Raw genomic sequence first — 12967 nt, 5'->3', positions numbered from 1 at the left:
GTCTGCTGTCTGAGCCTTGAAAACTTTTAACTTGCTTGAGATCAGCAATGCTAATCTGATCAAGGATTGCCAAGCAAATACTGTTCTGTTCTACAAGGCATCTTTCAGTAGATTTTTTTCAACAAAACATGATAAATTTCCTAAGAGCCTACATTCAAGAGAATATTTCTGTGGGAAATACACCATAGTATTGTTTGAACTAAGAGGTTTGTGAACAAGGGAGTCAGTATGGGCATTAAAAAACTTGCCACTACTTTGGATTTTTGTTTGTTTCTTCCTTCAGGAAAAAAAATGCCTGATGCAAACCAACACAACTTTAACCATAACTTCTGTATTTTCAGGGATTAAGCATCTGAAGAGTCAGAGCGATTCAGCATTTCCAGAGGAAGAAGAGGGAGTTAGTGAAAGGGAAGAGGAGTGGGGCCATTAAGGAGCCCCGTCCTGGAGACTAACTGAACTGCGCGGCCGTGCGTGCCTCAGATCGTTCGCCACTGCTTGTGTTCCCGCACCGTGCCAGCGGCACCGGGGCTCCCTGGGGAGCACCCTCGGCTGGGTTTTACAGCCACCTGCAATTGTGTTCTGTGATCCTTATACCCAAAGATAAAACAGTTATTTTAAAGTCGTTTTTCTTTCATTTTCTATGACTTAGAAATGTTATTTGCAAATGTGTTAGTGACCTGACATCAGTACTGCCAGAGCTTAACTACTGTGTGTGAGCTGTACTCTGTTGTAAATAAAACTGATTTAAAAGCTAAAAAATAAATAATATGTTCACTTAGACAAGGCTGTATATTGTACAGTGGGTTTGTCTAGCGTGCAGAGAAACGTTCATATAAAATCATCCTTCCAGTGAAAGTCAGCTTTTACCAGCATTGTTAGAGTAACTTGCAGTAGGTAGAAACAAACTAAGCAGAGGTGACTCTTAGTCTAGAGAAGGATGCAAAGACACTCTTCCCCATGTTCCCTGGATATGCAACGCTTAAAGTACTTGTCTTGTTTTCGGTCTGAGGTTGCCTAGTCATACCAGCCAAAACAATTTCTCTTTACACAAGATAATTTTTAGCTGGAGGCGTTAGAAAAGGTTTCAATTTAAGAGTCAGAGGAACACAGGAGTGTGTGAGACCTGTGAGTAGGGTCCTATGCACCAGCTGAGCTGAAGGAAATGCTGATATTCACTTTCATCACCTGCAGCAAGTATAGGGTTACAGCCTTCTCTGAGAAAGAGGGCCAAACCACTCTGCGTTTGGCACAGTTTCAGCCAGTAAATGGTAGCATATCAAGCTGCGGTGATTTAGCATGTGTCTAAGCCTTAGGTTTTTTGGTTGAAGTTTGGCATGGTTCATATCAACATTTTCATTTGTTAAACCATGCAAACTCTATGGCATAAAATGAAATAAAGCAGAGAAGCAAAAATGTGTTTCTTCAAAGTTGCACTTGACAGATTATTTCCTTTTTAATCAATGGCCATTTTTAAACCAATTCACTGTCATTTTGTATTAACAGCTTGCCTTTGATACAAAGTTTTACCCTCAGTTTAACTTTCCACTGCTTTAAGTCTCTTTTAAAGGGCTGAGCTAGCAAAAAAGGAGATGAAGTGTACGAAAACACAGAGCCTTTTGTCTATGCCTTGCATGGTGATTTCACTCTCAATCCAAAGTCTTCCACGAAGACCTGCTGAGAACAGGATCTGTCAACAAGTGTTTCTTTATATCTAGGAGCCATCTTTTTGCCCTCCATCTCTCTCTCTGTATCTGCCCTCTTTGTTGCCATTTTCTGTAGAAAGGCTGCAAAAAAGGATCTGTGACTCCAGCTCAGCATGGGTATGCAAGAAAGACTGAAAGGAGGACTCTTTAGAGGTACAGAAGCAGCTATGGGACTTACGGGGCTGGAGGCTTTTTATGCCACAAACAACACAAAGAAGGAAATAACCCTTCAGAAACCATTTGAATGGCCCAAAGCTAAGACTGGAATTGTAGCAAGAAGAGCTGGCCTCTGGTCCCAGCTTTGCCACAGCTTTGCTTTCACACAGCACCAGGCTCTTCACATCGTTGCTCATTGCCACAGTACTCCCAGTTGTAAAACAGTCATTGGTTTTTAACCTCGCATCATCTATCTGTGTTGCCAGCTAATAAAATGCTTTTTATATTAATGGCCTTTTGCTGGTTATTTTTACCCACAGGCTTCAGATGAGGACTGCCTAGAACTTACTTACAGGCAAATGAAAAAGTGTGCATGATTTATAATACTTGATACCAGCACAAGGTATTGAACACTTTGGAATCTCAACATTTCAAAGGCAACACAAAACACCTGAGAAGAGCTTGGAGAATTCATTACTGAACACTGTGTTTCAGGATGACAGATGGACTTGAGGATGATTGCACTTTATAACTAACAGGAAAAAATAAAAAAGAGATTTAGTTTGAACTGGATCTGAGTGTTTCCAGGATTGTTACTGCAGCAATGAGAGCAAAACAATTCAGGTTTACAGCTGTGATCTGGATGAAGCATCAAGATCTGATAAGATCCTCAGATAGCCACACCAGTATGTAGATGCATCTCTAAATCCAGATCTTATCATCGCCTCATCTCTAAATATTGCAGCTGTGTTTTGTCATGTTAAAAGCCTGTTTCTTTTTCTTGACCCAAGGTTATGCAAGCAGCGTGTCTGAGTACAGGGATAGACTACTCCTTTCTAGCAAAGGGACAGGACTGGTTGCAGAGATTTTACTATGGATCTACTGTAACACCACTTGCTGGTGGGAATTCATCTGAAGGACAAAGTCAGGATGCACATTTTTTTATATATCAGCCATTTTTAGTTTGAAAAGCTGAGCAAACCCTGCTTGTCTGATCTACTTGTGAGGCATACAAGTGGAGATGAGATACAAGGAAAGAAGCAGTAAAACAACAGACCCCAGAAAAAAAGTACTTAGCATGAAGCAGAGAAGAATTGTCAGTGAATTGTCAGTGAACCCTATGACGGAAATATCTGGGTGTGGGGAAATAAGAGAAGAAAATCAGGAAAAGCAGTGTGTTTACTAAACTAGGCCTTTTCTCAGTTTTGGTGAAGCCTCTGACATTTAAAAACAGCAGCCTTAGATAGAGAGCCTCTCGTATGCTTTGGAGTGTAATTGAAAGCTCTGGTTGTCTCATAGCATGGAGAGCTCCACATAGGTACACTTGAACCATGTAGATTTCTTTGTGGGAGTCAGTGGTCAATCATCATTGCGCAATGTGTTTACGTCACCAAATGCACAGATTAAAACAAACAAAAAAATCCATTAATGTCATCTTTTGTTTTAGTGTAAATGAATCAATAGGGGGTTGAGAAAGTAAACAAAAAGTTACTGAACACCAAGTGTCTCAAAGAAAACACCAGTATGAAAACACCTGAAAGGAAAATTGTGATGACATGTTTCCTGTTTGAGCTGTCTCCTCTCACAGTACCTGCTCCTGCTGGTGAAGAAGTCTTACAGGTTTGGCAGGAGCAGGGTTTTTAGAGATGGGTTGCATTAGTCCATTTTCCACAAACAGGCTGATGCAAAAAGAAAGCAGAAAAAACCTACCCAGGCAAGTAATGAACATCGTTCTTTCTTAATAAGCAACTCTGATTTGTCTCTTTTTCCCCTTCCTCCCTCCATGTTCTTAAATCTACTGCCTTTCCACTCAGTGGTATGTTTGCTGTTGTTCTTGCTTTCAAGGTATTACAGGAAATGTTATTTGCAGGATTGAAAGGAAGCTGTCTCCTTGGACTGATCTCAGTCTTTTCCCTTAACTCATTAAAGTACAGTGGTTTAAGGCTTTTTGTTATTGCATCTTACAGCCTTGTTTCTTTTTCTTATGCTATAGTTGTTATTCCATGACAGGTTCTTCCCTTCAGTGAGATTTATTGAGACATTGTGCTAATGAGTTATTTGGAAAAATTCCATGGTTTGACTTACAGGATGGTATATGCTGTTTATTCTCCAGCTGCAAAACCAGATAATACTTAAAAAGATACAAAGGAAGAGCCAAGATTTAAAAGTCCTTTCAAAAGCATCATTTCCACTGAAGTCAGAGGAATTTTGCTTGAAAATGGCCAGAGGTTTTGGCCAACAGCATACTTTCCTTTGGGGAAATACTATGTGTAGCGTACAGGAAAGCTTCTCTTATCCTGTTATCAATTTAATTATTGAATTTCTTGCCTATTTTTTTATTAAACTTGCCACAAATGCTGTTCAAGGTTTCAAAGACTACCCCACCTTTTCCTCATCATGTCATTATTTCTTCCCACTAATGTAAACTGAAACATCACCATTAGTTCTTGCCCCACTGGTATTATTGAATCAAACCTATCACATCCAACACTATCGTGTCGACTGAGATGGAGCTGCAGGCAGAGGTTCTGCTTCCCATGTTTGGGACAGGGGCTCCCCTGGTGTCAGGCCAATCAGTGAGGAAGGGACTTCCAGTCCATCTGCACTTCCTCCAACAGACTGCAGTACTGAGGGACAGGTCGGTGGCGGGTCTTGCTCTTTAAAAAAATATTTGTTTTATTTTATTCCACAAGGCAAACTGCTGAGTCTACTCTCTAGGGCCAGGCTGGGTAGGCTGCAGTGCTGTGGGTGGCTGGGGAGGGACTTCAGTGGGGCTTCTGCAGGCTACAGGGCTGCCTTAGTACAAGCCTTGCAGCTGGTACCGTACAATGAGATGTCCCTAGCTCAGTACAGGGTTCCTCCCCTCATTTTCTTTCTCTTACAGATTGAGACACAGTGGGTTTTATGAGGGACCTTATTCCTGCAGCACATAAGGTATCACCTATCCCCTAACCCAGGGGGTACAATGTAAGGGCATATTTAAAACATGCTGTCCCTAAAGCTCCCCTTTCTTCCTCACCTATAGCATCCATTCTGGTGCTCAGGCTTACAATTCTTTTTATTCTTTACTTTTTTTTTTTTTTTTACTTCTCCCTCCCCCCCCCTTTGTTTTTTCTTTTTTTGTATTTTTTCTTTTTTCTTTCTTCCCCACTTTTTTTCCCCTTTGGCAGCTCAGTGCAGTGGTGAGCTGCCGTAAGAGTTTCAGTTGTTCTGTTGGTTCCTGACATGTGCAATTATATTTGACCTTTTCATGCAGAGCATTATACTTGGCAACAAAGTGGATGCTAAATGCCTCATATGCTTTGCTGTATTATCTCATTTATCTCTGCTGTGGATAGCAGCACTTTGGGGAAATCTCATGCCAGACATTCGTGCACCCTCTACTAAACCTCAGGCCACTTGATAAGATGCTACTAATTTCCAGCTACAACGAAGTTGGCTGAGGAAGTTTATACAAGTTCAATACCTACATTTCTGCTGTAGGTTTGGGGGGGGGGGGGGGTGGGAAGAGGACTTGTTTTATTTATTAAATAATCTGGGCTTTTTGGAGGGAGAAAAAATATTTTGTACTACTGCTAGGCCAAACACACTACGTTTCAATTTTGTGATGATTCATTTGCTTAGTATATACTGACCCTTAGTGGTAAGCTGAGATTTGAATTACTTTGCCAAGTTTTAAATTTTGCCTTTCTCTTTGGCCCAACTGTTCAGGAAATGGCAGGAATATTTGCTGTGCATCAGGATAGTCTATCTATGTAAATAGCCCACATTGTCTTCAACAGGAATAACAGGCATGTTAAAATAATGATGACAGGTGTTACTAGCTCTTCTGAAGGGAAGGCTGTGGAAAGTGAGAGTCTCAAAAGGTTATTCCAAAATGTGAAACAAAACCGTTGGCATTGAGAAGCAATACTCTCCACATAATGAGAAACAAATAAGAACTCAGTATTTGGCACTAACGAACACCTCAAGCTAACTGTGGAATGAGTATTAATTAGGTTTCCAAAATAGCATCTTTCTGAAAAGCAGCTGAGGTGTAATATTGCTCCTTACTAATCAAAGCAATGGGACAATGTGAACTCTGCAAAAATTAAATGGTTTGCAGATGGCTGTGTGCATCTTTAATAAAGACAGAAGAACACAAGTTACAGCTTTAAATGCTAGAGAGCCTTTCTGCATCTCCTCCTTTTCAGAGAGCAATATTTGCAGTTTTCAAGGCAGCGAGGAAAGTGTGTTGGTTTCTTATTACATTTTCCCTGCAGCATAAATTCTGTTGATGTGCTTCCCTAATCATGCTAATTATACTGCCATATGTTGCTCTCATCTTTCTTTTTCTCTCCTAATGGGACATAGATTCTCTCTTTTGAATATGTCATTTGTTTATTACATTTATCAAGGGTTTTAACATTATATGGGACTTTTTTAATTGCTTTTTTTAAACACTCAGCGGATTGAATATTAAAAACAGACATGAAGGTCAATTATAAATAATATTTAAATTGCTCGTGCCATTTTTATTCTCTAATTTACTGGAAATATCGACTCTGTAGCCCTGCTCCTGTACCTAGTATTTACTTGAGAACACACACATGTACCCCAGAACTACTCTGGCTGCAGTCACAATTCTGCCCTATCCCAAACCACCTTGCGAAAGAATAGAGGTCTTTCTCAGACAGGTACGCTAAAATAAAGATGCATCGTGCATTATATTACAATCTTGACGCAAATATGCTGCTGTTCATTCCAGTTGTGAACTACTGGAGTATCCCAAACTATAAAGGTGAATATTGAGTTTCCATAAAAGGATTTAAGATGGCTTAAAGTTGAGTAGTGCTTTGTACGAAGACATTAGACTCTCAGAGTATCCTCCACTGCAGAAAAAAGCAGTAAACCAGCTGAATACAGAGAAAGCAAGAGACGAACAATTACTATCCAATTATCAAATTAATTCCTGGTATAATGACACCAGCTCTCTTGGCTGGTGCAATTGGATCATACGTGAATTTGACCCTTTGGCTCACTGAATTTGGATAATTATATATCAGGCTTTATACAAATAAATAGCAAATACTTTCATGTTATTTGATGTTTGTTGATGGTATTACGATACAAATCCCAAAATCTTACTCTAAGGACAGGTTCAGGAGTGTGATGATGAGATAGGTAGCTTTATACCTGCAGTCCAAGCAAAAGCGAAAAAACATCTATTCTGCCTGTATTCCAGCTCAAAGCCCAGATTGTACTTACCATTTTGATTTTTGACCACCTTGTTTATTTATAATTTTATCTTATTTCAGGTTTGTAAGAATGATCAATACCGGATGTTGCAAATGCATAAAACGCTTCAGCTTTAAAGTTCATACATTATGTAATTTGTCAGAAAAGCATATTTGATTAAGCTATTATCTATCCAAGCCCAGCTAATGGAAAGTTCTCTAACAGTTCTCCACAAAAGTGCTATAAGCAAGACACTCGCCTAAGCACATGGGAAGTATTTTGCAGCACGATTCAGCCCAAACCAGTTAAACTCTCAGTTTTTATGAGATTTTTCACATTTATAGCTTTGTGGATATGACTTGCTTCTTTGTTCCCAGGGGACTATTCAGACATTCACAGTCTGATAAAACTTCTGAGTGTTTGCCCTGGGACATGGAAAAGGTGTCTCCGGAGAAGCAGTAAGTAATTAAGTGACCAGAAAAGTAAAATTATCCCAGGAAAGTGGCCTAAATGTTTGCATGGCGTGTTTGACAGAGGACACTTTCTTTTCCTCATAGTATTAAATGCCATTTCCACTCATTTTTTGCATACTGATTTTCAAGGATGTGATTTTTCAAAGGATGATTTAAAAGTGGATGCACTCTCCTCTCAAACTTTTGTTTCCTAAGCTACTGTAAATTTAAATTTCTTTCAGTTGCTGTTGAAGAATGTTAGTCGTACTTACACTGTCCTCTTTCTCATGTAATAGCTATTAAATAATGCAATAGTCTGTTAAAAAAATGTACATTTTAGACACTTACCACTGGGGATCTTGATTTATTTATTAATCTGAAGTTAGTTTGGTCACAGTAGTGGCTTGTTTGACTTCTGGCATCTCCACAACAGAAGAAGGTCCTTCACTCATGTAGCTGGGATAGCATCTGGGAAAAAGGAACTGCAGAGAATGTGATATAAAGTAGTCGTCTTGATTTATTTCCATCATGTACCATAAATTGTTAGGATTTGATACACATCTAGGTTAATAGGATTCTTTCCACTCATTTCCAGTCTGAGCAGGAATGACCCTATTTAGTCCCTGCTCCACTGAACTTGGACTTGCACTATACCATGCAAGTTGTGCCCTTCCTGAAGAATTGTTGCTAACATGAACAGTCCCAGTAACTCCATCAATACCAACCCACAGTAAGCATTTCTTGGGGTAAAAAAGTGTTCTATTGGTTACAGTTTTCTTCATGTGAGGGCTATTTTAGCAGTGAAGGCTAAGAAGGCAAGACTCGCTTAAAGAAATTTAATAGTTTCTTTAAGACTTGCTTAAAGAAATTATGAGGATGCGAGTGAGCTTGTACAGAAAACTGACATAGTTATGGAGGAAGTCTAGAGTCACAAGTGGGTGAAAGGGTTGGAAACAACCATTTATGCTCTGCTACTTTTCAAAGACAACCATATGCAAACGAGCAAACATGCTTCAGGAAAGCAGATTTGTAACTAACACTCAGGAGCTTCACGATCCTTGCCCTCAAATCATATTTATTTGGGAATATCGTCATAAGAAATACGGACAAATACAGCAGAATAAAAACACACAGTTTTAGATTGCCTTGTTGAAAATTAAATAAAAAAATACTGTCAGATCATAACCCATAACAATATTACATAATATATCTGTCAGATATCTCAAGATAAAAATACAAAATAAGACTCTTGAGGGCTAATCTATAGCTACAGCTCCTCAGTGTGCTCAATGCAGGGGTACATGCCCATAATGCTGTGGGAGAGATGCATATACAAACACCATTTTTTATGGCCCCATGCAGTGTTTTGGTAGCGCAGCCTTACAGATTTCAAAGATAAACTGTTGTTCAGGGAGAGGCCCTCTCAAGAGGCGTTTCTGCCACCTGAACGTGAATTTCACCCAAGGTCAAAGCCTTAATTAACACATGTTGGCAATATCAGCCTTCTCCACCAGAGAAAATTCCTCCTCATCCAAACAACATGCTAAGCTTTGGGTCACGTCCAGGTAAAGTCTTGCTAAGAACAAAGGAAGAAAGAAAGAGAATCAGCTGGCATTAAAGAAAAACTAAGGACTTTTCTTCTTGTATTTCAGCAACATCTACCACAGTGATTAAAACTGAATACAAATGAGCAAATAGGATTATTTATACACAAATTACATTTCTATATTAATGAATGAGTTCTGCAGGCAATGAGTACCTCCTGTGAGATCAGGAGCTCCTAGTTTCTGCAGTGGGAGATCTTGGTGACAGCTATGATAACAGGACACTGAAGGCCCCACAGGATGCTCCGAGTACTCTGCAGAATCTGTTATAAATTCTGCTTGTATTTCCAGGAGAAAATCTTGCAGAGTATATAAATCATGATGGGACAGAGACACAGAAAAAGAAGTCAAGTTCAGCTATCGTAAAAGTCTGAAATTCAAAATACTATAAAAATGTTAAATTCTGATTGCTCCAGACTTTCAGTCTCAGTGAACATTAAATTACAATGTTGAAGACCACTCTGTAACAGATACCTAACTGGCCTAGTTTTTTAAGATATCAGTCATCTTTTGTTCTTTTCAAATTTGGTGGGAACTGCAGATGCTAAGCATACCTGAAATAAGGTCCCAAATTCTCAGATCATAAACAAGAAGATTTTCCACTGCCACAGCATATACAATTTACAATTAAAAAGAAGTCTGCGATGACCATTATGTTTCTTCTCTTGTCATAATGACAAGAAGAAGCCATAAGATGGTTTACATTTTATTGAAGGGGGGGGGGGGGGGCGGAAAAAGAGTCCAACGTTCCCCAAAAGGATGCAAGGTGCATGGAGTGGTCCAGGCTACTAATGATTTGCTCAGACACTAGCAGAGAATATATAAATTCTTAACTCTTAGCAAAAAATATTGATTGCATTATAACATATATGATACAATTTCATTTGTTAACATTTCATTCGTTAACTGCACTGTACAGAATTTGTCCATGCTAAATACAAGCCCTGGACCAGATACACAAAACAATTTAAATGCACTTTTTACATCCTATATGCACAACCATTTCTTAAGTTAAAACTATGCACACTACTTATACATAGTGTGTATATGGCTTACATATTCAATGACAGGAATTCCACCTTTTGGCATGCCCTTACCGCAGGGCTTGGAGCTTGCACTGTCCACAGCTCAATTTCTCCACTGTCAGGAAGGAGACAGTCACCAGGTGTGGATGTGTAAGGATCCCTCAGTCTAGGGTGATCCCTCAGTCTAGGTTTTACGATTCCTTCTTCGATCGGGACAAAGTGTGCCCCTGTTGAGGTTGAGCCTGATGCCTGTTGAGCTCTGGTAAGATCCCTGAAGCAGCAGATGAATAGCACATAGGTCTCAATCCTTCATCAGCCTCTGCAAAGAGGGGAATGTCACCATCCCCATGAGTCCTCTTCAGAGTGGACCATGGCTGATAGTAAAGACATTTTCGGTCAGTGAGGTAATAACCACAGGGTCCAAAAAGGAGAACTGTGAATGCAGTGACCCAAGCCTCCTGAGCGCCTACAATGCAAAGGGGAGCGTGCAAGTTTCCTGGCAGGTTCCAGCAGAGGGAAATGAGGTTGCCTGCAGCTGCACGAGATGCCCAGGCAAGCCAGAAGGGGTCACATGTAGCTTGAGGGAAGTGGAGATGAAAGTTCTCTCTTGCTGAACACAGTTTGGGCTGGAGGGCTCATTCTGAGGCTTCTTGCAGAGGTAACTGCCTGCGTGCTCTGCTTTCACAGCCTCTCAGAGAAAGTTGGCCTGGTGTTTTCTTTTAATGAGACAAACACTAGCAAAGATTTTGGAGGATCCACACTGCATTTGAGACAAACCATGCTATGAGGCCTCAGAGTCACCTTACAGTTCTGCCTGAGAGGCAACACAATATTTTGCTGAACTGAAGCAAAATTTCACATGACATATATTTTCATATTTGTCATTGTCTCTTTCGCCCTACAAAACAATAAGCACCAACTTCATGGTAGGGCTGACACCATTTTGGATGTCTTCTAAAATACTGTAGGGCTGAGAATGTTTGAATTTTAATATTGGATGCTATTGAATTAATTTTAAAGAGATATTTCAAATATTGATTTGTTAAACACCAGTTATCTCCATATGACAGCCATGCAGGCTGGTCAGCATAACTCCACAACTTCCCTGTGCAGTCTACATATTTTTATTTCCAGATATGTTAAGGAAGCTAACAAGTAGGACTTTTATTTTGCATGCAGCATGGTTGCATGAACAAGTATCTATAATAATATTTCATTTTGACTTCCCATTTGCATTGGATGCCAGTAGCAGTGACATGTAACAGCTCATGGTTAACTGGAAATGTCTGGTGTCAGTGATGCAATAAAGCGATGTCCAACTTTGGCAGAAGAATTATTTTGGCTAGTTTAAGAAAGCAGTACAGAAGAGGAAATAGCAACAACAAATACAACTGAAATCTTGCAAGTTGTTAAGTGCCTTGAGTTGCCAGCGCAGGGTTTTATATTTTGCACTCTTGATCATTTTGTCCAATCACTCTCCACAGAAACAGAATGATCCAAGTACAAGCTGACAGATAACAGCCTCTGAGAGCACAGGGTAGGAACAGCTAGAGTTCTTTTCTCCTGCAACAGAGGTCAAATGAAAATTCATCAACAATAGATTTTTAATACTACTACTTCAAGTATTTAATATGCATGAATTGAGGATGTTTTATTGCATGATCATTTAGTCTGACAATTAAGGATTCCAGGATGTGAAAGTATTGTTCTTCCTTTCTTTATATTGAATGGCTTTGAAGGGGACATAGAAAGTGGGTGTATCATGTCCCCATTTAAAAATTTTGTAATAAAGCCACAACTAGAACAAAGAGAATAATAACAGCACTAAGCAAGTCTTTACAGTGTAAAATTCTCCCCATTATAAGAAAGAAATGACAAAATTACCTGTCCTGTCTGAAATGTCAGAAGCTTTTATGAAATGTCAAATCTAGTTCTCTATCAGTGCTTCTTTCTGCTCCGTGGCTTTTAGTATATCTTCTGACTTCTTACAGTGTTTAGGCTCACCTAGAAGATAAAGAAATATGATTGGAAACCTGAGTGAGGAATTTAATCAAGGTAAGAGAATCTACACAGCCCTTGACAGACAGGAACTTTTTTCTCATGACTTTTATAAGGTTAAAATGAGATTTCAGTCACTGCTTTCTTTAATTGTTTTCTCACCGGAATAAGCATAGGATTGAATTCACTAATCATTATGGTTTACCAATAAAGCAAAAGATAGCATGAAAGCAATAGATCACAGCATGAAATAAAAAAAAAATTAAGACGTTTACATGAGTAAGTGTTTATAAAGTGGGTTTGGTTTTGGTTTATTTTATCCTCCAACATACTGAAAGTCAAAATTCACCCTCTGCAGAGAAGTGATGTTTAAATCCTCTTTAATGTAGGCTTTCAAATGGAAAGTAAGCTTCTCTCAGATAATGAAAGACGCCAGTGTCAAGTTCTAAGAATACAATTAATTTAATCAGATAGGAGCAATGACACCAAGTGACACAAGCAGCTTTCAAACTAAGTGATACAACATGAATTTCAAACAAACAATGATAATACTAGCTGTTGCTCAAACTATTCCTTCAGTAACTTTGAATGAGTACATTTGAGGAAATTACAAACTGAGATAGCAGGCATGGGAAGAATATAACAAACTTACAGTGCTATTATTTGCTAACTATATTGTAACTTCTCAGTTTTAACCAGTTGAGTGAGTGATCCCATAGTGATTAATAATGCTGAACTGAAAAATGTGAAAAAGGAATAGCACAGAAATCTGAAAAGTGGAGCTGGACTTCTGCAAAGCGTTCAACACTGTC

The 12967-nt window shown here is 39.2% G+C and overlaps 2 protein-coding genes across 12 annotated transcripts in view; one reads left to right on the top strand and one right to left on the bottom strand.

Moving 5' to 3' along the window:
• The window catches only part of PPP1R1C (protein phosphatase 1 regulatory inhibitor subunit 1C), a 52536-nt gene extending 50387 nt beyond the window's left edge, over nt 1-2149 (top strand). Inside the window, 1 exon segment of the mRNA XM_030488068.1 lies at nt 342-2149. Coding sequence (XP_030343928.1) covers nt 342-430 — 89 coding nt within the window. The 3' untranslated portion in view covers nt 431-2149.
• A 6437-nt stretch (nt 2150-8586) lies between these two features.
• Nucleotides 8587-12967, bottom strand: part of PDE1A (phosphodiesterase 1A) — a 219979-nt gene continuing 215598 nt past the window's right edge. For 10 of the 11 annotated variants that reach the window (XM_030488057.1, XM_030488054.1, XM_030488056.1 and 7 more), the window contains 2 exons: nt 12042-12161; nt 9784-11720 (listed from right to left, as the gene is read on the bottom strand). In XM_030488057.1, coding sequence (XP_030343917.1) covers nt 12085-12161 — 77 coding nt within the window. In that variant the 3' untranslated portion in view covers nt 9784-11720; nt 12042-12084. Of the gene's footprint in view, nt 11721-12041; nt 12162-12967 lie in introns of all 11 variants that reach the window. The other variant, XM_030488053.1, reaches the window with a different exon arrangement.

This window comes from Strigops habroptila, chromosome 5 (assembly GCF_004027225.2).
Source record: "Strigops habroptila isolate Jane chromosome 5, bStrHab1.2.pri, whole genome shotgun sequence".
Classification (NCBI taxonomy): domain Eukaryota; kingdom Metazoa; phylum Chordata; class Aves; order Psittaciformes; family Psittacidae; genus Strigops; species Strigops habroptila.
The sequence above is the reverse complement of the archived record's forward strand: the minus strand, read 5'-3'. Positions and strand labels throughout refer to the sequence as shown.